Consider the following 25,181-nt stretch of genomic DNA (forward strand, 5'->3'; position numbering starts at 1 on the left):
GACCAGGGGAGCAGTGGGATGCAGACCCCAAATTCTCATAAAAAGACCAGACTTGATGGTCTGACTGAGACTAGAATGACTCCAGAGGTCATGGTTCCAGACCTTCTGTTAGCCCAAGACAAGAACCATTCCTAAAGCTAACTCTTCAGCCAGGGATTGGACTAGACTATGGGATAGATAATGATACTGGTGAAGAATGAGCTTCTTGGATCAAGTAGACACACGAGACCATGCTGGCATCTCCTGTCTGAAGGGGAGATAAGAGGGTAGAGAGGGTCAGAATGGACTTGAAAAGAAACAGAGGAGGGACGGAGTGTGCTGTTTCATTAGGGGGACATCAGTTAGGAGTATATAGCAAGGTGTTTATAAATTTTTGTATGAGAATCCGACTTGATTTGTAAACTTTCACTTAAAGCACAAAAATGAAAAAAAAAAAAAAAAGATAGTAAAGGAATACTAAGAACAACTCTATGCCCACAAGCTTTATAACTTAGATGAAACAGATCAATTCCTAGAAAGACACAACCTAACAAAACTCACACAAGGAAAAATGGGTAACCTGAATAGGCCTGTATCTATCAAAGATAAGTTTCCCAAAGTCCTTACTAGGAAGAAAAATTAAAGACCAAGATTTCTCATGAAAATAGATGTAAAAATCCTCAACAAAATGTTAGAAGATTGGATGCAACAATGTATAAAAAGAATTAAACATCACAACCAAGTGGGGTTTATTCCCGATATGCAAAGGCTGGTTCAACATTTGAAAAAAAATAAATTAAAATAATTCATATCAACACTCTAAAGAAGCAAAATCACATGATCATATCAATAGACATCTAGAAAACGCATTTGAGAAAATCCAACACCCACTCATAATAAAAATTCTCAGCAAACTAGAAATAGAGAACTTCAACTTGACAAAGAAAATCTACAAAAAATCTACAGTAAATATTGTCATATATTTTAAACAATGTAATAATTACACCATTCAAACGAGATATAATAATTGATCATGTATTAACACAAAAACAGGAAAAATTCTTGTAAAATTATTTTATTTACTGGTAATAGCTTGAAATAAAAATTTCCATTGTCTTCAATTGAACTGTATGTCACTTTCTTTTAGAATGTCCTTTTTTTCATTGAAATAATTTCTAAACCACTCTATGTGTTCAATTTTCTGTTTAACACTCAAATATGGGTTTTTGGAAAGGCCACAGGTCACCAGTTCCATGAAATGGCGAATTGGTCCTTGTTTTGGAAAATTCTCCAGGTATTTATCCAGAAATATATGTTCGTGAAATTCTGAATCATCATCATCAAAACCTAGGAAATGAGACAAAATACATTACATTATAATTTTGAATGTAAAAAACCTACTACAAAAAATTAGCATTAATGAGGTAATACTATACTACAGTTAAAGGCTTTAGAGTTAGACCTATGTTTGCCCCTGGATTTAACAACTTGGTAACTTTGGGCATATTCATTAACTTCTCTGAGCAACAGTTTCCTCAGCAGTACAATGAGGATAAAAATAACATGTTCTTCATGGGGATTTTATGAAGATTAATTAGATACACTGCATATGAAGCTTTTGTACAATGCCTGGTATACTATAAATGTTAAAATGTAGCAGCAGCTACTGCTAATGAATAAAAAAAAAAACTTTGACAGAAATACACCAAGAGGTAAAGAGAGTTTATTACAGTGTAGTGCGACTACAAGCAGCCCCGGTGGTACAGTGGTTAAGTGCTTGGTTGCTAACAGAAAGGGAGAAACATGTAGCAGTCTGCTTCCAAAAAGATCACAGCCTTGGAAACCCTATTGGGCAGTTGTACTCTGTCCTATAGAGTCACTATGGGTTGGAATCAGCTCGATAACAGTGGCATTGGGTTTAGTGAGATTACAGATTTCTTTTTAATTTTTCTGCATTTCCCAAATATATATCCTAAAATATTTTTGGATATGTATTTGGATAAAGTATTGGTTTTATTAAAAGAAATTAAAGAAGTATATGCTTAGAAGAACTCAAATATTGTATTTCATATAATCTAAACCCCATCAATTTTTAGACTCACCATTACTTACATGTTCCATGAAAAAATGCTGCCAATTGAAGTATGAAAATGCTTAATATTCTGGTTCTGAGCCTCATTTTCCCTGCTCCACCTACCTAAATACAACTAAAAACCCTGGAAATAATAAACTCACTCCCGCCCCATGCCTACTGGGAGCAGAGGGCCTGATACGCCTGAAGCAGTGCTACCAGCAGAGCCTGGGAGGGCCAACTCATGCCTCACCTCACACTTACTGCATTGATGGCCCCGATGTTCCCTGGGTGTGTGTGCAAGTAGATCCCAGGCATATGGGCCCACCACCCAGCCCACATCCTCTGAAAGGCATGGGCCCAAATCACCTGCAGTGGGACATCAGCGAAGCCCAGGGGGCCACTAAAACCTACATACTACATCTAAACAAGGGACTGTGTGCTAAAATAGAAGATTTGAATAGGATAAAGAGTTACCTAATATAATTTCCAAAATGTCAAAGATACAATCAAAATCACTCATCAGGAAAATCACAACTTAAATGAGAAAATACAATCAACAAATGCCAACAATAAGATAAAACAGATATTAGAATTAACAGAGAAAGATTTCAGAGCAGCCATCATAAAAAAGGGGCTGGGGGGAGGAGGGACAAGGTTTCAGGAACCTGGGAGGCAATAAAAAAACAGATGCAACATTTCTTCACTGGAGAAAGAATGTGAGTCTGAAAAAGTATTCAAAGAGATAATGGCTAAAAACTTTACAAGTCTGGTGAAAGACATAAACGTACACACTCAAGAAGCTGAGAGAATCTTAAGTAGACTAATAATAATAATGATAATAAAAAAAAACTCCATGCCAAGACACATTATAATTAAGGTTCTTAAAAATAAAGGCTAAGGAAAAAAAAGCTAAAATCAATCACAGAGAAAGGATACATTCCTTACAGGGGAATACCGATTTGAATGACAGCAGATTACTCATCTGAAAACATGGAGGCCACAAGGAAGTGGCACAATGTTTTCCAAGTGCTGAAAGAAAACAATTGTCAACCTTGAATTCTGTATCTGGTGAAACTGTCATTTGGAATTAAAGGGAAAATGAAGTTAAAAGTATGAAAGCAGAAAACAAAGAGAGAAAGGTTGTAACATAAAGTTGAGGAATGCTCCCAGGATACAGAACAACAATATAATGACAAGATTGGAAGGTCCAAATTATCAAATAAATAATAAAATAAAATTTTTCCAGGACTGAAAAAGAAAAGTTCCCAGATTGGAAGGACTCAATTTTATAAAAATTCCTCACAAGTTATCATCCTGAAACTTATGAATATAAGTTTAAATTTATAAATATAAAGAGAAGATGCCAAGATTTCCAAAGACAATGGACCAGAGACTTCAAAATTTTGAAAGAAAATTATTTCCAATCTCAAATTTTATATTCATCTAAACTATTAAGTAAGTTCAGGACAGAAGATGCTTTCAGATATAAAAGGTCTCCTTTTTTTTTTTAATTTCCCTGTACTCTAATGAGCACTGGTGGCGTGGTGGTTAAAGCACGTGCCTGCTAACTGAAAGGTCGGCAGTTCAAACCCACCAGTCGCTCCATGGGAGAAAGCTGTGGCAATCTGCTTCCATAAAGATTTACAGCCTTGGAAACCCCATGGGGCAGTTCTACTCTGTCCCACAGGGTTGCTATGAGTTAGAATTGACTCAACGGCAGTGGCTTTGGTTTGGTACTCTTTCTCAGGCCTGGAGTATGTGTTCCACCAAAACAAGGAGGTAATTAAAGAGAAAATATGTGATCCAACACAGAAAGGGAATTGCAGGATAAAGGCAAAATGAAGTCACAGGAAGACATCTGTGTCAGAAAACCTAGGTACAGACTGAAGGCGCAGCTACAAGCAGAGGGCTCCAGACATACAGGAAAAAAACAAGAGGTTATCTAATACTTTTGACCTTGTGAATTTCAGCTGCTATTTTTTTGTATAATAGAATGCAGGACGCCGCAGCAAGAGATTCAAAGAAAAACTAAGCATTTGGGAAGAAAAATAAAGCAATCATTAATTTTTGGTAGGGGCAGGAGAACAGGAAAGGGAACATAGTATACTTTCTGTCTCAGCATTCAACAATTTCCCACAGCCATGTTAATGTGAACACTAGATACAGATCTAACAAAAATTGTGATATAGCTACACTGGGAAGATGATGGGAAGATGCACACACTAGATGGTATCTGAAATGGATAACAGAATTATGCATAAAATTCAGAAATATGAAAAAATATAATAGCTCTAAAAGGTTGAAAGAGAGCAAGCCTATAGGTGAATTGATTTATATCATAAGCCTGTAGTACAATTTTATTTTTTAACTACATGCTATTTATGATTTTAAAAATCAAATTAATTTAAAATGAAAGAAGAGAGACAGCAGGAGACAATATTTCCAACATATATAACAAATGGTGAATTAAAGTCCATAGGATATTGAGTTCCTACAAAGTGATAAGACAAACAACTCAACTGAAAAATAAGTCAAAGAATAAGAAGAGATAAATGACAGAAAAAATACAGATAGCCAATAAACATATGAAAAGATGCTCAATTTGTTTCATAATCAGGGAAATATAAACAAAAACAACAATAATATCATTTCTTTGCCCAGGACATTTGAAAGATCAGTAATATCCAGAACTAGTTAACGTGTAAGGAAACAGGATTCTCACACGGTTGGAGGATCAGTTTTTACAGCAGAAATGATCAATATTTATTGCCATTTAAAATTCCTTTGACCTTTCTAGGAACGGATTTTACAGAAATATTCCAGCACGTACACAAGGTCATGTGGAGTCACTGCAGCTCTGTCCGTCAACAGGAAATGGTGAAATAAATGACAGCCCATTCATGCTATGGAATATTAGAGTGCCACAGAGGGCGGGAGCTCAGCTGCTAACCAACCGCTCCTCGGAAACCCTGTGGGGCAGTTCTATACTGCCCTATGGGATCTCTATGAGCCAGAAAATTTGATGGCAATGGGTTAATGATTAATTAAGATGACTAAGGTAGATACCTATGACTGACAAGGAAATGTTTTCAAGATATATTTTTAAGTGAAAAAAAAAATTGCTGCAGGACAACGTATGTATAGTACAGTCCCACAGAGGTCAAAACAAAACAACATATAAATGTGTAATTACCATCTAAAGAGGACTGAAAGGACATATGTCAAACTATTAACAATGATTATTTCAGAAAGGAGTAAAGGATACTCTATTCTTACATATTATTTGGCTTTTTTACAAGTAAATTTTTATGTTATATATGGAATTTAAAATATTATTTTTAATAAACAAAAGAAATATAGTAAAATAAGAGACAGTGGAAAATTAAATACAAAAAGGAAATCCATATACTAAGACCAAAAGGGTGTACCATCAACTAAGGTGACACAAGTTAATTCTGTGTCTAATTCTGCCCTAAATATTACTGAATGTAACTAAACACAAAAATATGGCATGATCAATGAAGGGTAAAATCCAGTTAATAGCAATGACCAATTATTTTTTACAAGGGAGTATTACAGCACTAAAGCAAACCCAGCCATTCTCGCTGTGCATTGTTTCCACTTGATCTCATTCTTAAAACTACTGACTTCTGTCCGTACTTCAAGGTTCTGGACTATAGGTCACAGTATCACCTAAAATAACCTACAGATTCTGGCACTCTTCTATTAGCACATACCTGATAATCTTTATACTTCCCCTAATTTTCTCCACACTATGCCCTGATTTCCCTACCTCACAGAGTCTTCCGGTACACATTACTCCCATATAACAACAGAGCCCCCTGGAGGGTTTTATGATAATTTTTCTTAGAACTTTCCTAAGTATTCTTGTTAGGTCATGTTACAGTACATATTCCCTATGCCCTAGAAAAGGACAGAACACTAGAGAACAAAAAGTTTTAAAAAAAAAAAACTGAAGAATAAAAACAAAAATGTGATTAACATCCATGACTGACCTCTCTAGCTCACTGAAGAATATTCTTGAAGAATATTTCAAAACACCCTGAATTGATATGGTGAAGGGGCATTTAAGCAACAGTGCTGTTAACTGGGTAGTGGTAAGAAAATACACGTGATTATTTTTTCCCCATTTTTTAATAAAAGTCAAAGCTAAAATAAAAATGACTTTAATATCAATCCAATATAGGGCAAATACTACAAAATATAAGTGGGAACAATTCCACCTAACAGTTTTATAAATAAATCTCCATGGTGGCAAAGCACAAGAGAAGGGACTAACGGATTCTAAAAACAATAATAAAAACAAACATTACAAAAGCTACTCAGAATTAGAAAAATAATTTATACACTGTAAGTGGTAAAGCAATAAACTTTAATTTTTTATACAGTTGAAAAACAGAACACTGGGAAGTAAACTATAAACACAGGACATGTCATTTTATCATTTCTATTATGTTGCAAAACCAACATGGTGACCCAGTACTAAAAACAAAACCAAAAACCCTTTATCTTTTCCCAAAAGCATCAAAGTAAATCTTCATGAAGGTAATTGCTAGTAGGGAGAGCATTACATTTTGTTAATCTTTAAATTTAAATATAAGAAATATAAAAGAAAATTATCTAACTGTCGCAGCTCCAGGTTATGATGCCAGTTCCTCAAAGTATTCAGAAGTTTCTAACTGTATCCTGAAGGACTGATCAAAGTGAGAAAGTTCCCACAGTTCCTTTCCTGTTTTTCCGTCAGATAACAAATGCCCTAAGGAGGTGGAAATGAGATCCCTCCCTTTCTGACCCCGAGGCATCAATAATAACTACAGACAGCTATATGGACATTTGTCACATTTAGCTCTGCTACCTGACCAAAAAACACGTTAATCTCCTTTATACAAATTAAACTTTCTAACAAACCAGGTAAAATTTAAGATATATTCCTTTGGGATATGGACACGTAAGATTTTAGTAAACTTAAGTTTTTCAGTGTTGACAGGACAATGTACCGCCAATTCATGCTTTCCTATACCCAATTTGGTGGTTCCTAGAGAATATTCTTGCTAATACGTCAAGATTTAAAAATGTTATAGTATAGAACAGAAAATAAAGCATAGAAGTAGGACATCCCCTCATACGGCTATTGTTCTAGAAACAGAATGATGATGATGCTTTACTTGATGATCTCACTTGTTCCTCACAAGAACCCCATAAAATAGGTCACGTTATTATTCCTATTTTATAGATGAAATAAGTCTATAACTCAGAAGCTTGAACTCCTAACCACTACATTCCACTGTCTTTTTAATACTGAGTTTTAAAAATATTTTAAACCATGAGAGCTTAGAACACACAAGTATCATCAAATAAATCCAAAGACGTTCTAAGAATAAGTAAAATCTTCCCTGAATATCACACATTGCATGTTGCTAGTTTTTTGTTCCTTTTAAAATTATGATCCAATTCTGGTGGAAATATAAAATGGTACAAACCACTTTGGTATACTTAAAATAGTTTGGTGTTTCCTCAAAAAGTTAAACACATGACTGAGCAATTTCACTCCTAGGTATATATCCCAAAGACTTGAAAGCAGGAACACAGACAGACATTTGTATACCACAGCAGTTGAAGGGTAGAAACAACCCCAATGCCCATTAACAGAGGAAAAGGATAAGCACAATGTGGTATATTCATACAATGGAATGTTAACCCTGAAGAGACAAGAAGTTCTGACACATGCCGTGACATAGATGGACCCTGAAAACATTATGCTGAGTGAAGTAAGTCAGACACAGAAGGAAAAATATTGTATGACTCCCCCACCCCCCTTATAAAATATGCAGAGTAGGCAAATGCATAGAAACAGAAGTTTATTAGTGCTTACCAGGGACTAGGGGAAGGGAGGCGTGGGGAGCTATTGCCTACGGGGCACTGAGTTTCTGTTACGGGTGATAAAAATATTTGGAAACAGATCGTGTTGATACAGCTATACAACACAGTGAATGTTAATTAATGTAATTGAATTGTACATGTAAAAATGGTTGAAATGGCAAATTTTTTGCTACGTATATATTTATAATAAAACAAAGTTCTATGATCATACAAGAGGGAGGAACTAACATTTATTCATATGCATTACTATATTTTTACACAAATAATATGCACCTTCTGCATTTGTTTGCCAGCCATGCCTTCCCCTTGATGGGCACCCTCACAAATGCTACCATGCCAATCCTCTTCCACATGTTGTTACAAAAAAAAATCAGTATAGCACACTTATGAAAATACCCCACGGGAGGGAAGGCACAGCCAGCAAACAAACACAGAAGACACGCATTATTTGTGTAAAATACAGTATGTACCAAAAACTGTGCTCCTTCTCCCAATGAGCTATCTTTAATTTCACACCTGAGGAAACCAAGGCCCAGGGTGTTAAATCATTTTCTAAAGGGCAAATGGCTAGTAACTTATAGCACTGTAATCTGTACTCAGGTTTGCAGAACGAAGAAGCCTTTGGCCTTTTTACTGGACCCTGATACCTTCAGGAATCCAGAAACTATGATACTTTAAGAAATATACAACGATTATAAGGATGGCTCAGGATTGGGCAGTGTTTCATTCTGTTGTGCATAGGGTCGCTATGAGTCAGAAACAACTCGATGGCACCTAACAACAACAACATATTACTGAATATATCATACAAATATCCAAAATGTGACAGCGTAACACTACAAAGGTTAAAATATGGACTACATTTTCCTAAGACAATTTAAGTGTTCACAATTTCTACCTAAACTTACCATAAAAGTTAATGGATATTTTCTAATTGAAAATACACCTATAAAATTCAATGAAGTACAACAATTGGTCTCTATGCACCTGGAACAAGATGAAGGAGAGTCAGGAATAGGGGGACATGGAATGTGTGGCTAATTGCCTCATGAACAACTGTCCCCTCTGCCATGAGACCAGAAGAACTGGATGATGCCCAGCTATCATTACTGACCATTTTGATCAAAGATTCTACAGAAGAATCCTGATAAAAAAGGGGGAAACGTAGAACAGAATTTCAAATTCTCAAGGACTCCAGACTTTCTGGAGTTGTGGAGGCTGGATGAACCTCTGAAACAAGTGCCCTGAGATAATCTTTAACCCTTAAACCAAATATATTCCCTCAAGTCTTCTTAATATCAAACAACAGTTTAGCGTAACTAGTAAAGATGTCTGCCCTGAGCATTTTGGTCTTTTAAGGTCTATTGATATGGGATCAAAATGACAAAAACTCAAAATATTACACAGGAACATTCGGGGGCAGTGAGTTTACGTTAATGGGGAAGAAAAACTTGGAAAAGAAGAGAATGGTTGTACAACTCGAAGAATGTACTCAATGTCACTGAACTGTACATGCAGAAATTGCTGTAGGTTCAGCTGTGAATATTCTCAATAATGACAACCAAACCCAAACCAAACCCAGTGCCGTCGAGTCGATTCCGACTCACAGCGACCCTATAGGACAGAGTAGAACTACCCCATAGAGTTTCCAAGAAGTGCCTGGCAGATTCGAACTGCTGACCCTTTGGTTAGCAGCAATAGCACTTAACCACTACGCCATCAGGGTTTCCCAATAATGACAACAAAAAAACAAAATTATAAAAAAAATTCAGTGAAAATATTTAGCTGATGACAACACAGGTATCATAAAAAATAAATAGCATAAATAGCGTAGCAATTGAGGAAGAGGTGACATCTCCAGGAAATCCCCAAAAACCCAGTAAAATAAGTAAATAATACTCTATTAGCAGATCAAAGCATCTGGATTATATGGCCAAAGGTTTCCAAAAACACCCCAAATCTCCTAACATTTTTGCTTCAAGTAGCTTATACAAGTACCTTGCACCTCACTAACGTAATAGTTTTACGAATAAAAGACACCAGGATAACCCTAAAAGTTGTGATGTTCTCCAAAATTGAAGAATAATCCCATACCAATAATAGATTAGAAGATTTGCCAAGTAATCTCCTACTTAGCAACTAGAAAACTGACATCATTTGCAGTTTTCAACACCTTTATGTCATAGAAATTCATGATGTATTTTTGCCACGCAGTTTTATTTCTTCATTTTCCTTATCGAACATCTAGAATTAACTCACCCAAACTAACACAAAAAGATGTTGAAAATCTGAATAGGCCCATAACAAAAGAGGCTGAAAAAGTAATAAAAAAAAAAAAAACTCCTAACAACAAAAAAAGATCTGGCCCAGATGGCTTCACTGGAGAGTTTACCAAACATTCAGAGAAGAGCTTACACCAGTACTACTCAAACTATTTCAGAACATAGAAACGTAAGGGATACCTCCAAATTCATTATATGAAGCCAGCATAACCCCGATACCAAAACCTCGCAAAAGCACCACAAAAAAAGAAAATTACAGACCAATATCTCTCATGAATACAGATGCAAAAAATTCTCAATTCTAGCCAATAAAATTCAGCATTATATCAAAAAAATAACACCACCACAACCAAGTGGGATTCATATCAGGTATGCAAGGATGGTTCAACATTAGAAAATCAATCAACAAAATCCACCACATAAATAAAAGAATCACATGATCATCTCAATTGATGCAGAAAAGGCATTCGATAAAGTCCAACACCCATTCCTGATAAAAAAAATCTCAACAAAATAGGTATAGAAGGGAAATTTCTCAACATAATACAAGGCATCTATACAAAACCAAAAGCCGGCTTCATTCTTAACGGAGAGAGGGTGAAAACATTCCCCTTAAGAACATGACCAAGACAAGGATGCCCTTTATCACCACTCCTATTTAATATTGTGCTGGACGTCCTAGCTAGAGCAATAAGGCAAGAAAAAGAAATAAAGGGCACCCAAAGGAAGAAGTAAAATGGTCCCTATTTGCGGATGATATTGTACGTAGAAAACCCAAAAGACTCCATGAGAAAACTAGTGGAGCTAATAGAAAGATTCAGCAGAGTAAGAGGATATAAGATAAATACACAAAAATCAGTCAGATTCCTAAACAACAAAATAGAGAACAATGAAAAGGAAATCAGGAAAACAATAGCATTTATAATAGCCCCTAAAAATATAAAATACTTAGGAATAAATCTAACCAGGGGTGTAAAAGACTCATATAAAGAAAACTTCAAAACACCACTGCAAGAGATCTGCATAAATGGAAAATCATGTTCATGGATAGGTAGATTCAACATTGTGAAAATGTCAATCCTACCCCAAGCAATCTACAAATACAATGCAATACTGACCCAAATACCAATCGCATTCTTTAAAGAGATGGAAAACTAGTCATTAACTTTATATGGAAAGGAAAGAGGCCCCAAGTAAGTAAAGCACTACTGAAGAAGAAGAATAAAGTAGAGGACTCATACTACTTGACCTCAGAACCTACTATACAGCTATGGTAATCAAAGTTGCCTGGTACTGGTACAACAACAGACATTGACCAATGGAACAGAATTGAGAACCAGATGTAAATTCATCCACCTAAGGTCACCTGATCTTTGACAAGGGCCCACAGTCTATCAAATAGGGAAAAGACAGTCTTTTTAACAAATGGTGCTAGCAAAACTGGATGTCCATCTGCAAAAATGTAATAGGACCCATACCTCACACCATACACAAAAACTAATTCAGAATGTATCAAAGACCTAAATATAAAACCAAAAACTATAAAGATCATAGAAGAAAAAATGGGATCAACCCTAGAGGCCCTAATACACAGCATTAACAGAACACAAACCATAACTAACATCACACAAAACACCAGAAGACAAGCTAGAGAACTGGGATCTTCTAAAAATTAAACACTTAGGCTCCTCAAAAGACTTACCAATAAGAATATAAAGAGAACCTACGGACTGGGAAAAAATTTTTGGCTATGGCAAATTCAACAAAAGTCTAATCTCTAAAATCTACAGGAAAATCCAACACCTCTAAAACAAAAATGACAAATAATCCAATTAAAAATAAGCAAAGGAAATGAACAGATGCTTGACCAAAGAAGATATTCAAGTAGCTAACAAACACATGAGAAAATGCTCACCATCACTAGCCATTAGAGAAATGTAAGTCAAAACCACAATGAGATACCATCTCATCCACACATTACTAGCATGAATCAAAAAAACAGAAAATAAATGTTGGAAAAGCTTCAGGGAGATCAGAACTCTTATGCACTGCAGGTGGGGATGCAAAATGGTACAACCATTTTGGAAAAAAAAAAGCTAGAAATAGAAATACCTTATGATCCAGTAATCCCACTCCTAGGAATGTATCCTGGAGAAATAAGACCTGCCACACGAACAGATATATGCACACCCATGTTCACTGCAGCATTATTCACAATAGCAAAAAGATGGGAACAACCTAGATGCCCATCAACAGATGAACAGATAAACAAACCATGGTACATACACACAATGGAGTACTATGCAACAATAAAGAACAATGATCAATCGGCAAAGCATCTCAACATGGATGAATGAATCTGGGGAGCATTATGCTGAGTGAAATAGTCAATCACAAAAGGGCAAATACTGTATGGGACCACTACTATGAAAACTCATGAAAAGATTTACACACAAAAGGAAACAATCTTTGATGGTTATGAGGGAGGGGAGGAGTGGGGATGGAAAAACATTAAATAGACAGTAGATAAGTGGTAACACTGATGAAGGGTAAGACAGTACACAATACTGGGGAAGCCAGCACAACTTGTCCAAGGCAAGGTCATGGAAGCTCCACAGACACATCCAAACTCCCTGCGGGACCAAATTACTGGGATGATGGCTGTGGCAACCATGGTTTCGGGGAACATGTAGCTCAATTGGCATAACATAGTTTATAAAAAAAATATTCTACATTCTACTTTGGTGAGTAGCATCTGGGTCTTAAAGGCTTGTGAGTGGCCATCTAAGATATTCCACTGGTCTCAACCCATCGGGAGCAAGGAAGAATGAAGAAAACCAAAGACACGAGGGAAAGATTAGTCCAAAGGACTGATGGACCACAATTACCACAGCCTCCACCAGACTGAATCCAGCACAACTAGATGGTGCCCGGCTACCACTGACTGCTCTGACAGGGATCACAATAGATGGTCCTGGACAGAGCTGGAGAAAAATGTAGAACAAAATTCTAAATCACACACACACAAAAAAACCAGACTTACTGGTCTGATAGAGACTGGAGAAACTCTGAGAATGTGGCCCTCCAGACACCCCTTTAGCTCAGTAATGAAGTCACTTCTGAGGTTCACCCTTCAGTCAAAGATCAGACAGAACCATAAAACAAGAGAGACTAAAGGGGCACACCAGCCCAGTGGCAAGGACTAAAAGGCAGGAGGGAATAGGAAAGCTGGTAATAGGGAACCCAAGGTTGAGAAGGGGAGAGTGTTGACATGGGGTTGGAAACCAATGTCACAAATACTAATTGTTTAATGGGAAGCTAGTTTGTTCTGTAAAACTTCATCTAAAATTCAATAAAAAAAGATGATGAACATAAGAAAAAAATCTAGAATTAAATGAAATTCTAATATTCTTCTTAAAACCATTGTCAGATTTCTTTTAGACCATCACAAAGATGTTTACACAAAGTCTTGAAATTCATGTAAATGCCTAGATTCTAAAACTGATTATCTGCCAGAAATAATCTCAATCAGTGAATCTTATGACACCTCTGAAGTTAAGGCTTACCTGCTTCATTGTTAATTGGGAACTCCCACAGTTTCCCCTCTTTTGTCCACTGGATCATCTCTTCAAAACCATTCTGAAAGGGCTGTTGATTTACTGTGGCTAACTGCTTAGCAAATTCTACATCCCAAATAGAAGGTGATGTTTCTGTACAATAAAAACATTTCAAATAAGCACAAATCAATGTAAGTATCTTTTTTAAAAAATACTATAGTCATATCTGAATTGATATTACACTTTGAGACACTGACACTCATAATTAAACAATATCTAATAGTGAAAGGTCATTCACTGAGGGCTAAAACAACAATGAAAATGACATACAAAGACTATAACTACAACTGCCAAGCCTTAACTTTGGTCTTCCTACAATGCCTCTGAAGTCTCACTGCTGCTCCTACTGGGAGGGAAAAAATAAATTTATATTTTACTTAAGGATGTATTATGAATGTGGGTATTTCTTATACAACATGTGACTCTGATCTTTAAATTGCAGCCTGTTTATCTTTAGAGTCTGTCAAGATAAGTCACTAATGTACTACTATTATTATAGCCCAAGGAAGTTAACAGAATTACTGTAATAATAACGACAATACTACTAATAGGTGCTGAGCGTCACTCTGTGCTGAATGCTTGTCATGTACTACGCCTTTTAATCCTCACAACCAACCCTATGAGTAAGGCAATAGCATGCTGGCTTATAAGCTCCATCATTCATTTATTTTGCTTCTGAAATTTAAGACATCTTTCAAGAATGAATCATACATTTACTACTGGTGGGAATGTAAAAAGGAACAACCACTCTGGAAACGAGTTCTGCAGTCTCTTAAAAAAGTCAGCATACACCTATCATACAACTCAGCCACCTCACTGCTAGATACTTACACAAGAGAAAAGAAAACACGTCCACACACAGACTTATGTACAAAAGTTCACAGGAGTTTTGTTTGTAATAGCCAAAAAAATGGGAACAACCTAAATGTCCACCCACAGGTGAGTGGATACAAAATGTGGTACAACCATACACAGGTAGTACCCAACTTACTTCATAAATCAGTTCTGACATACGTCGAATACCTCTTTGGTTTTTTAGTTTTCATTATTATTGCTATAGCCTGCTTATATGGCAGTGTTTTGAAAAGTAAATCATAACACCAAACACCTGAGAATAACATCAGCAAATTACATGCTGCAACACCATATGTAGTACAATATATATTACTAAAGATTTACAAAAAAACAAAAACAGACGATTGTATAAGTGTGGTTTATCATAACTCAAATATACTGTAAGTTGGGACTACCTGTAACCATATACTACTCAGCAACATACTACTTATCTGATAACACAACAGCATGGATAAATCTCAAGTCATTATGCTTAATGAAAGAAGCTAGGTGTGAGTACATACCAAGTGATATCATTTACATAAAATTCAGGAAGATGCAAACTAATCTTTTACAAAATAACAGAAAGCAGAACGATGGCTGCCTGAAGACAGGGTAAAAGAGGGATAGGCTGCAGAGGGCACAAGAAAACTTTTGAAGGTGATAGAAATGTTCAATATCTGGATTGTGATACTAGTTTCATGGATGTATACATCTGCCAAAACTCATCAAATTGTATACTTTAAATGGGTGCAGATTACTGCATATGAATTATACTTCAATAAAGTTATTTTTTAAAAAAAGGTAAATAAGCCATATCCATGTCATATCAGTATCTATTCCTCAGTCACCCTTTTCCCCTAAAATTTTATTTTTTGATAGTTATTTTTCAAATCTTTGTGATCTGATTTTTTTTCCACTGTGACCTTGCTTTTTAAAATAAATAAGAATCAAATAGTTTGGTGACTTCCTTTTTCACTTAATAAAGGCTGCATTAATATCCCATTATATAGATGTATCACAATTAATTAATCCCCTATTACTGAACGTTTTCATCATTTACACGTTTTCTCTCTTAAATTTTACAATGGTGAATAATCCTTGTGGTTACACTTTTGTGGGTATCTGTGATTATTCCCTGAAAATAAATTCGTAGGAATGAAATTTCGAGTCAAAGGTACAGATGGTGTATGATTTACTCTCCCGCCTACCTCTCTGCCCACCGTTGCCAAGTCCACCTTTGTAAGCCGTATTTTACCTTCTTTGCTTTGATTGTTTCTATGAGCCTTTATGTGCATGAATATGCCTCACCACAGAGTGGTGGATATCTTAAGTATGTTGGCCTAGAATGTTTATACAAGTAACTGCTAAAAGAATTAAATAAGCAACTGGAGGCTGACCTAGGAACTGAAGCATCATATATAACATTGTTTCTACCAACGTTCAAAAAGTTAACTTAAGATCTTTAGGAACACAAGTCGCTTGTAAGCTACAGACCATCTGTATTGAGTTCTTTCATTTTTCTAAATCAGTAAACAAAATATAACGTCAAGGAAGAGGACACCCTTATTTCTTTTAAGTAGGCTTAAAACTGTGTATCTGAAGGATTTGACTTCTTACCCAAAGAAAAGGGAAGAGTGAAGAACAAGGAATAACTATATGTTAAGAACACAACAAGCTGGCCAAATAAATCCCTCATACGCTCTCCTGAACAATCACTAAGTCATGTCCAGTAAGTTACCTCTACGGAGTCCCTGAGGTGCAAACCGTTAAGCGCTTGACTACTAACCAAAAGGTTGGCGGTTCGAACCCACCCAGAGGCACCTCTGAAGAAAGGCCCAGTTTTGAAAGGTCCAGAAGGTCACAGCTTTGAAAACCCTTTGCAGCACAGTTCTACTCTGTACACGTGGGGTTGCCATGAGGCAGAACTGACTTGAAGGCAACTGGTTTTGGTTTTAAGTTACTTCTATAAATGTGATCTCCTCTTCTAGATGAGGAGACCAGGTGCTGCAGTGGTTAAAGCGCTTGGCTGCTTTAAAGTGCTTGGCTGCTAACCAAATAGTGGGCGCTGTGAACTCACCAGCCGCTCCCCAGGAAAAATATGTGGCAGTATTCTTCCCTAAGATTACAGCCTTAGAAACCTTATTGGCAGCTTTACTCACTATGAGTGGACAGCAGATGGTTCTTTTAGACAGTAAACTGCTTAAGGGCAGGAACAACAGCTCATTTATCTTTGTATATAACAACACAGAGGGCACTGCAAATTGTAAGTAATTACTAATGTTCTAACCCAAAGTACTGACTCCGCTATAGCTCTGAATTCATGTAGTTAGTAGCACTTATCGCCCACAGTTGCACAGACTACCACATTTCAAGGGAGAAACCTAACTAACCAAGGCTGGCAGTGTGAAAGGCTACATTCCTAAGCAGAATCCAGGCCAATTACAAGACAGAATAGTAAAATACCCAACTATCATGCAATCAAATCACTAAGGACATCTTTGAAAGGTGGAATATTTCTACACTTGAAAAATATCAACATTCTTTTCTTAACAAACCTGTTTCAGGTGCCTCTTCAGCAGCCTTAATATCAAAAATATCAAGTCTCTTCCCCTTGAATATGTCTCTCCTAAGACTAAAAAGAAAAAAACAAATGTATTTTAATGAACAATTTTGTATTGTTAACTAAAAAGAAAAAAACAAATGTATTTTAATGAACAATTTTGTATACTGTCAACTAAAAATTGTTTGAGAAAAAAATTTTACATTAAATATGCAAAGCACAAATTAAAACTAATTCCAATGACCTAGGCATTTTAACTAAATTGCCACATCTTTAAAACATAACTAAAAATAGGAATACACACATTTCAAATTTTTTCTTTTAATATTTACAGTGTTTTAAGTGAAAGTTTACAAACCAAGTCAGTCTCTCATACAAAAACATATATACACCTTGCTACATACTACGGCACGAGGTTAGTGGGTTATATACTACCAGTTGCTCCACACTCCTTCCCTCCACTCTCTATTTTCATGTCCATTCAGCCAGCTTCTGCCCCCCTCTGCCCTCTCATCTCTTCTCCAGGCAGAAGCTGGCCACATAGTCTCATGTGTCTACTTGATCTGAGGAGCTCACTCTTCACCAGTATGATTTCCTATCCCATAGTCCAGTCCAATCTCTGTCTGAAGAGTTGGCTTTAGGAAAAGTTCCTGTCTTGAATTAACAGAAGGTCTGGGGACCATGACCTCTGAAGTCCTTCTAGTTTCAGTTGAACCATTAAGTCTGGTCCTTTTATAAAAATTTGGGGTCTGCATCCCATTGCTCTCCTGCTCCCGCAGAGGTTCTCTGTTCTGTTCCCTGTCAGGGCAGTCATCAGTTGTAGCCGGGCACTAACTAGTTCTTCTGGTCTCAGGCTGATGTAGTCTCTGGTTTATGTGGTCCTTTCTGCCTCTTGGACTCAGAATTACCTTGTGTCTTTGGTGTTTTTCATTCTCCTTTGCTCCAGGTGGGTTGAGACCAATTGATGCATCTTAGATGGCTGCTTGCTAGCATTTACGATCCCAGATGCCATGCTCCAAAGTGGGATGCGGAATGTTTTCTTAATAGATTTTATTATGCCAATTGACTTAGACCTCCTGTGAAACCATGGTACCCAAAGCCCCGCCCCTGCTACGCTGGCCTTCGAAGTGTTCAGCTTATTCAGGAAACTTCTTTGCTTTTGGTTTGTTCCAGCTGTGCTGACCTCTCCAGTATTGTGTGTTGTCTTTCCCTTCACTTAAACAGTTCTTATCTACTATCAAATTAGTGAAAACCCCTCTCCCTCCCTTCCTCCCCGCTCTCGTAACCATCAAAGATTATTTTCTTCTCTGTTTAAACTATTTTTCGAGTTCTTGTAATAGCACTCTCGTACAATATTCATTCTTTTGCAACTGACTAATTTCATTCAGCATAACGCCTTCCAGATTACTCCATGTTATGAAATGTTTCACGGATTCTTCATTGTTCTTGCGTAAATACACCATAATTTATTTATCCATTCATCCGCTGATGGGCACCTTGGTTGCTTCCATCTTTTTGCTATTATAAACAATGCTGCAACGAACATGGGTATGCATATATCTGTTTGTGTAAAGTCTCTTATTTCTCTAGGATATATTCCAAGGAGTGAGACTGCTAGATCATATAGTAGTTCTATTTCTAGCTTTTTAAGGAAGTGCCAAATCAATTTGCAAAGTGGTTGCACCATTTACATTCCCACCAGCAGTGTAAAAGTGTTCCAATCTCTCCACAACCTCTTCAACATTTATTATTTTGGGGTTTTTGGATTAATGCCAGCCGTCTTGGGGTGAGATGGAACCTCATTATAGTTTTGATTTGCATTTCTCTAACAGCTAATGATGGTGAGCATTTCCTTGTGTATCTCTTAGCCACCTGAATGTCGTCTTTCGTGAAGTGCCTGTTAATATTCTCTTGCCCATTTTTTAATTGGATTGTCTTTTTATAGTTGAGTTTATGCAGTGTCACGTAGATTTTAGAGATCAGACGCTGATCAGAAACGTCATAGCTAAAAACTTTTTCCCAGTCTGTAGGTAATCTTTTTACTCTTTTGGTGAAGTCCTTAGATGAACATAGGTGTTTGATTTTTAGGAGCTCCCAGTTATCTTGATTCACTTCTGCACTGTTAATAATACTTTTTATACTGTTTATGTCATGTATTAGGGCTCCTAGTGTTGTCCCTATTTTTTCTTCCACGATCTTTGTCATTTTAGACTTTATATTTAGGTCCTTGATCCATTTTGAGTTCGCTTTTGTGCATGGTGTGAGGTATGGGTCTTGTTTCTTGTTTTTGCACATGATCTCCAGTTACACCAATATCATTTGTTAAACGGATTGTCTTTTCCCCATTTAACTGACTTTGGGCCTTTGTCAAATATCAGCTGCTCATAGCTGGATGGATTTATGTCTGGATTCTCAATTCTGTTCCACTCGTCTATGTGTCTGTTGTTGTGCCAGTACCAGGCTGTTTTGACTATTGTGGTGGTATAGTATTTCTAAAATCAGGTAGAGTGAAGCCTCCCACTTTCTTCTTCTTTTTCAGTAATGCTTTACTTATCCCGGGCCTCTTTCCCTTCCATATGAAGTTGGTGATTTGTGGCTTCATCTCAATAAAAAATGTTGTTGGAATTTGGATCGGAATTGCATTGTATCTATAGATGGCTTTTGGTAGAACAGACGTTTTTACAATGTTAAGTCTTCCTACCCATGAGCAAGGTATGTTTTTCTACTTATGTAGGTCTCTTGATTTTCGGCACAAGTGTTTTGTAGTTTTCTTTGTATAAGTCTTTTACATCTCTGGTAAGATTTATTCCTAAGTATTTTATCTTCTTGGGGGCTACTGTAAATGGTATTGATTTGGTGATTTCCTCTTCGATGCTCTTTTTGTTGGTGTAGAGGAATCCAGCTGATTTTTGTGTTTAGTTTCAGTAGTTTTCTTGAGGATTCTTTACGGTTTTCTGTGTATAAGATCATGTCATCTGCAAATAGAGATACTTTTACTTCTTCCTTACCAATCTGGATGCCCTTTCTTTATCTAGCCTAACTGCTCTGGCTAGGACCTCAAGCACAATGCTGAATAAGAGTGGTGATAAAGGGCATCCTTGTTTGGTTCCTGATCTTAAGGGGAATGCTTTTAGACTCTCTCCATTTAGGATGATGTTGGCTGTTGGCTTTGTGTAAATGCCCTTTACTATGTTGAGGAATTGTCCTTCTATTCCTATTTTGCTGAGTTTTTACCATGAATGGGTGTTAGACTTTGTCAAATGACTTTTCTGCACCGATTGATAAAATCATGTGGTTGTTGTCTTTTGTTTTATTTACATGATGGATTACATTAATTCTTTTCCTAATGTTGAACCATCCCTGATACCTGGTATGAATCCCACTTGGTCACGGTGAATTATTTTTTTGATATGTAGTTGAATTTTATTGGCTAGAATTTTGTTGAGGATTTCTGCATCTAAATTCATGAGGGATATTAGTCTGTAATTTTTTTGTGTATGCTGTGTTTACCTGGTTTTGGTATCAGGGATATGCTGGCTTCATAGAATGAGTTTGGAAGTATTCCATCCTTTTCTATGCTCTGAAATACCTTTAGTAGTAGTGGTGTTAACTCTTCTCTGAAAGTTTGGTAGAACTCTGCAGTGAAGCTGTCCAGGCCAGGGCTTTTTTTTGTTGGGAGTTCTTTTTTATTACCATTTCAATCTCTTCTTTTGTTATGGGTTTATTTAGTTGTTCTACCTCTGTGTTAGTTTAGGTAGGTAGCGTATTTCTAGAAATTCATCCATTTCTTCTAGGTTTTCAAATTTGTTAGAGTACAATTTTTCATAGTAATCTGACATGATTTTTTAACATGGTTGGTCTGTTGTAATATCGCCCATCTCATTTCTTATTTGGGTTATTTGCTTCCTCTCCTGTTTTTCTTTTGTCAGTTTGGCCAATGGTTTATCAATTTTGTTAATTTTTTCAAAGAACCAGCTTTTGGTCTTGTTAACTCTTTCAATTGTTTTTCTGTTCTCTATTTCATTTAATTCTACTCTAATTTTTATTATGTGCTTTCTTCTGGTGCCTGAGGGATTCTTTTGTTGCTCTCTATTTGTTCAAGTTGCAGGAATAATTCTTTGATTTTGGCCCTTTTTTCTTTTTCCACGTGTGCAATTATTGATATAAAGTGATCTCTGAGCACTGCTTTCGCTGTGTCCCAAAGGTTTTGATAGAAGTGTTTTCATTCTCATTGGATTCTATGAATTTCTTTATTCCATCCTTTATGTCTTGTATAACCCAGTCGTTTTTTAGCAGGGTATTGTTCAGTTTCAAAGTGTTAGATTTCTTTTCCCTGCTTTTTCTGTTATTGATTTCCACTTTTATGGCCTTATGGTCAGAGAAGATGCCTTCTATTATTTCAATGTTTTGGATTTTGCTAAAGCCTGCTGCATGACCTAACATGTGGTCTATTCTAGAGAATGTTCCATGTGCATTAGAAAAGAAAGTATACGTGGCTGCTGTTCGGTGGAGTGTTCTGTATATGTCTATGAGGTCAAGTTGGTTGATTGTGGCATTTAGATCTTCCATGTCTTTCCTGAGCTTCTTTCTGGATGCTCTGTCCTTCACCGAAAGTGGTGTGTTGAAGTCTCCTACTGTAATTGTGGAGCTGTCTATCTCTCTTTTCAATGCTGTTAGTTTGTTTTCTCTATCTTGTGGCTCTGTCATTGGGGGCATAAATACTTAATATTGTTATATCTTCTTGATATATTGTCTTTTTAATCATTATATAGTATCCTTCCTTATCCTTTGTGGTGGATTTAATTTTAAAGTCTATTTTGTCACAAATATTGCCACTCCTGCTGTTTTTGATTGTTGTTTGATGTGTATCTTTTTTTTATCTTTTGAGTTTTAGTTTGTTTTTATCTCTAAGTCTAAGGTGTGTCTCTTGTAGGCAGCATATAGACAGATCATGTTTTCTTTATCCATTCTGCCACTCTTTGTCTATTTATTGGTACATTTAGTCCATTTACATTCAGGGTAATCAAGGATAGGTTTGAGTTTAGTGCTGTCATTTTGATGTCTTTTTTGTGAATTGTTGAGTTTATTTTTCCCACTTAATTTTTTGTGCTGAGTAGCTTATGTTTATATATTGTCTTTTCCTGTTATTTATTGTAGTTGATCTTGTTTCTGCTGAGTCTCTTATTTTTTTCTTGTATTTTATTTTTATTTATTTTAAAATAATTTTTATTGTGCTTTAAATGCACATTTACAAATCTCTCACACAAAAACCCATATATACCTTGCTACACACTCCCAATTAACTCTCCCCTAATGAGACAGCCTGCTCTCTCACTTCACTCTCTCTTTTCGTGTCCATTTCGCCAGCTTCTAACCCCCTCCACCCTCTCATCTCCCCTCCAGGGAGGAGGCACCAACATAGTCTCAAGTGTTGACCTGATCCAGGAAGTTCACTCCTCACCAGCATCCCTCTCCAACCCATTGTCCAGTCCAATCCATGTCTGAAGAGTTGGCTTCAGGAATGGGTCCCGTCCTGGGCCAACAGAAGGTATGGGGGCCATGACCACCAGGGTTCTTCCAGTCTCAGTTAGACCATTAAGTCTGGCCTTATGAGAATTTGGGGTCTGCGTTCCACTGCTCTCCTGCTCCCTCAGAGGTTCTCTGTTGCTTTCCCTGTCACGGCAGTCATCGGTTGTAGCCGGGCACCATCTAGTTCTTCTGGTCTCAGGATGGTATAGTTGCTGGTTTCTTGTATTTTATTTTGATGAGTAGAACTGTTAGTCTCCTTTGTGCTTACCTTAATATTTACCCCTATTTTTCTAAGTTTAAACCTAAGTTTTATTTCTTTAAATTGTCTTGTCTTCCTCTTCATATGAAAGATCTATGACTACATTTCTTTGTCCCTCTTTATTGTTTTAATGTTGTCTTCCTTTACATAACGACATCCTGTTTCCGTGTTTTGAGGGTTTTTTTTTTTTCTTTTATCTTGATTTATTTTTGTGACTTCCCCATCTGGGTTGACATCTGATTGCTCTGTCCAGTGTTCTAGTCTTGGGTTGATATCTGGTATTATTGATTTTCTAACCAGAGAACTCCCTTTAGTATTTCTTGTAGTTTTGGTTTTTACACATTCCCTAAACTTCTGTTTATCTGGAAATGTCCTAATTTCACCTTCACATTTGAGAGACAGTTTTGCTGGATATATGATTCTTGGGTGGCAATTTTTTTCCTTCAATGCTTTATATATGTCATCCCACTGCCTTCTTGCCTACATGGTTTCTACTGAGTAGTCTGAGCTTATTCTTATTGACTCCCTTTTGTAGGTGACTTTTCATTTATCCCTAGCTGCTCTTAAAATTCTCTGTGTCTTTGGTTTTGGCAAGTTTGATTATATCTTGGTGACTTTCTTTTAAGATCTACCTTATGTGGAGTTTGATAAGCATCTTAGATAGATATCTTTCCATCTTTCACGGTATCAGGGAAGTTTTCTGCCAACAAGTCTTCAGCAATTCTCTCTGTATTTTCTGTTATTCCTCATTCTGGTAATCCAATCACATGTAGGTTATTTCTCTTGATAGAGTCCCACATGATTCTTAAGGTTTCTTCATTTTTTAAAATTCTTTTATCTGATATTTTTTCAAGGGTATTGGTGTCAAGTGCTTTATCTTTAATCTCAGAAATTCTGCCTTCCACTTGCTCAATTCTGCTCCTCTTTCTATTTTGTAATTGTGTAATTTTATCACTAATCTTCTGAATTTATGATTGCTTTCTCTCTACAGATTCCTACAGCTTATTAAACTTTTCATTATGTTCTCCAATAACCTTTTTAATTTCTTCAACTGCTTTATCTGCGTGTCCCTTGGCTTCTTAAGCGTGTTGCCTGATCTCCTTCCTTATGTCTTGAAGAATTCTGTATATTAATCTTTTGAATTCTGCATCCAGTAATTCCGGGAATGCACCTTCATCCAGAATGTCCCTCGATTCCCTGTTCTGAGAGTTTATTGAAGCGATCATGGTCTGTTTTTTTATGTGATTTGATATTGACCGTTGTCTCTGAGCCATCTATAAGTTATTGTATTAGTTTATTTTATGTTTGCTTACTGTAGCCTTTGTATGCTTTTTTTTTTTTTTTTTGATATGTCCAAATAGGTTGCTTGAGTGAGGTAGCTTGATTATTTCCACCTCTGAAGCTCTAACCTCCCGTCACCAGATGCCTAGAACTGTTACCAGGTATATGAGCCTAGGAGTCTATTCACTTTTCTTGTATGGATTCAGCTCAGGTGTCCAGGTAATTGGTCATAAAGTGTGTGGTACAGGCTCCGTCTTACAGTCTTGGGGGGCAGGGGTGATTGGTGTAGGTATTGGTATCTGGTTGCAGCAGGGGGTCATGTTCTGAAGAAGGCAGGGGCTTACAACTGTTCCCCGAGTATCTGTGAGGAAAGGGCGTCCCTATTCCCTACAGCACAGAGCCGGGTGGGTTCTACAGACTGATCTTGGGCACCCAATGCTTTTGGTTGTAAGGACTGGGAGGTATCAGTTATCTTTGGACCCCAGTCGCGGGTGGCTGGGTGACCTGCATGGACCCACCAGTCCTTAGGCCCCTGATGTGAGTAGGTGAGGACCCTGCTTAATAGGCAAAGCGATGTGAAACATCAAACACGCACCTCTCCACCGCAACCGAAACAGTTGTAGTCTGCCAACAAGGGCCTGTTCTCCAGAAATAGGCCTACACAGGTCCATGCAGAGTGGAAAGATATTCAAAGTCCACAGACCGTTGATGCCTGGACAGGAGCCGTTTATGCCCTGAGCTCCCCAGGTTAGTGGAGCTGGCAGATTATCTTTTCCCCAATTGTGAATTTATTCCTCCTCCAAGCCCGGGAGAATGGCTCAGGTTGCGCAACAGAACCTATCTCAGGTCCAGGGAAATCAAC

General features: G+C 36.9%; 1 protein-coding gene across 2 annotated transcripts in view; it reads right to left on the bottom strand.

Moving 5' to 3' along the window:
• Positions 1-1,072: 1,072 nt before the first annotated feature.
• Positions 1,073-25,181, bottom strand: part of MRPS31 (mitochondrial ribosomal protein S31) — a 40,581-nt gene continuing 16,472 nt past the window's right edge. For both annotated transcript variants that reach the window (XM_049853101.1, XM_049853100.1), the window contains 3 exons: positions 17,246-17,322; positions 13,803-13,946; positions 1,073-1,326 (listed from right to left, as the gene is read on the bottom strand). In XM_049853101.1, coding sequence (XP_049709058.1) covers positions 1,097-1,326; positions 13,803-13,946; positions 17,246-17,322 — 451 coding nt within the window. In that variant the 3' untranslated portion in view covers positions 1,073-1,096. The remainder of the gene's footprint in view (positions 1,327-13,802; positions 13,947-17,245; positions 17,323-25,181) is intronic.

The sequence above is a fragment of the Elephas maximus genome, chromosome 14 (genome assembly GCF_024166365.1).
Source record: "Elephas maximus indicus isolate mEleMax1 chromosome 14, mEleMax1 primary haplotype, whole genome shotgun sequence".
Lineage (NCBI taxonomy): Eukaryota > Metazoa > Chordata > Mammalia > Proboscidea > Elephantidae > Elephas > Elephas maximus.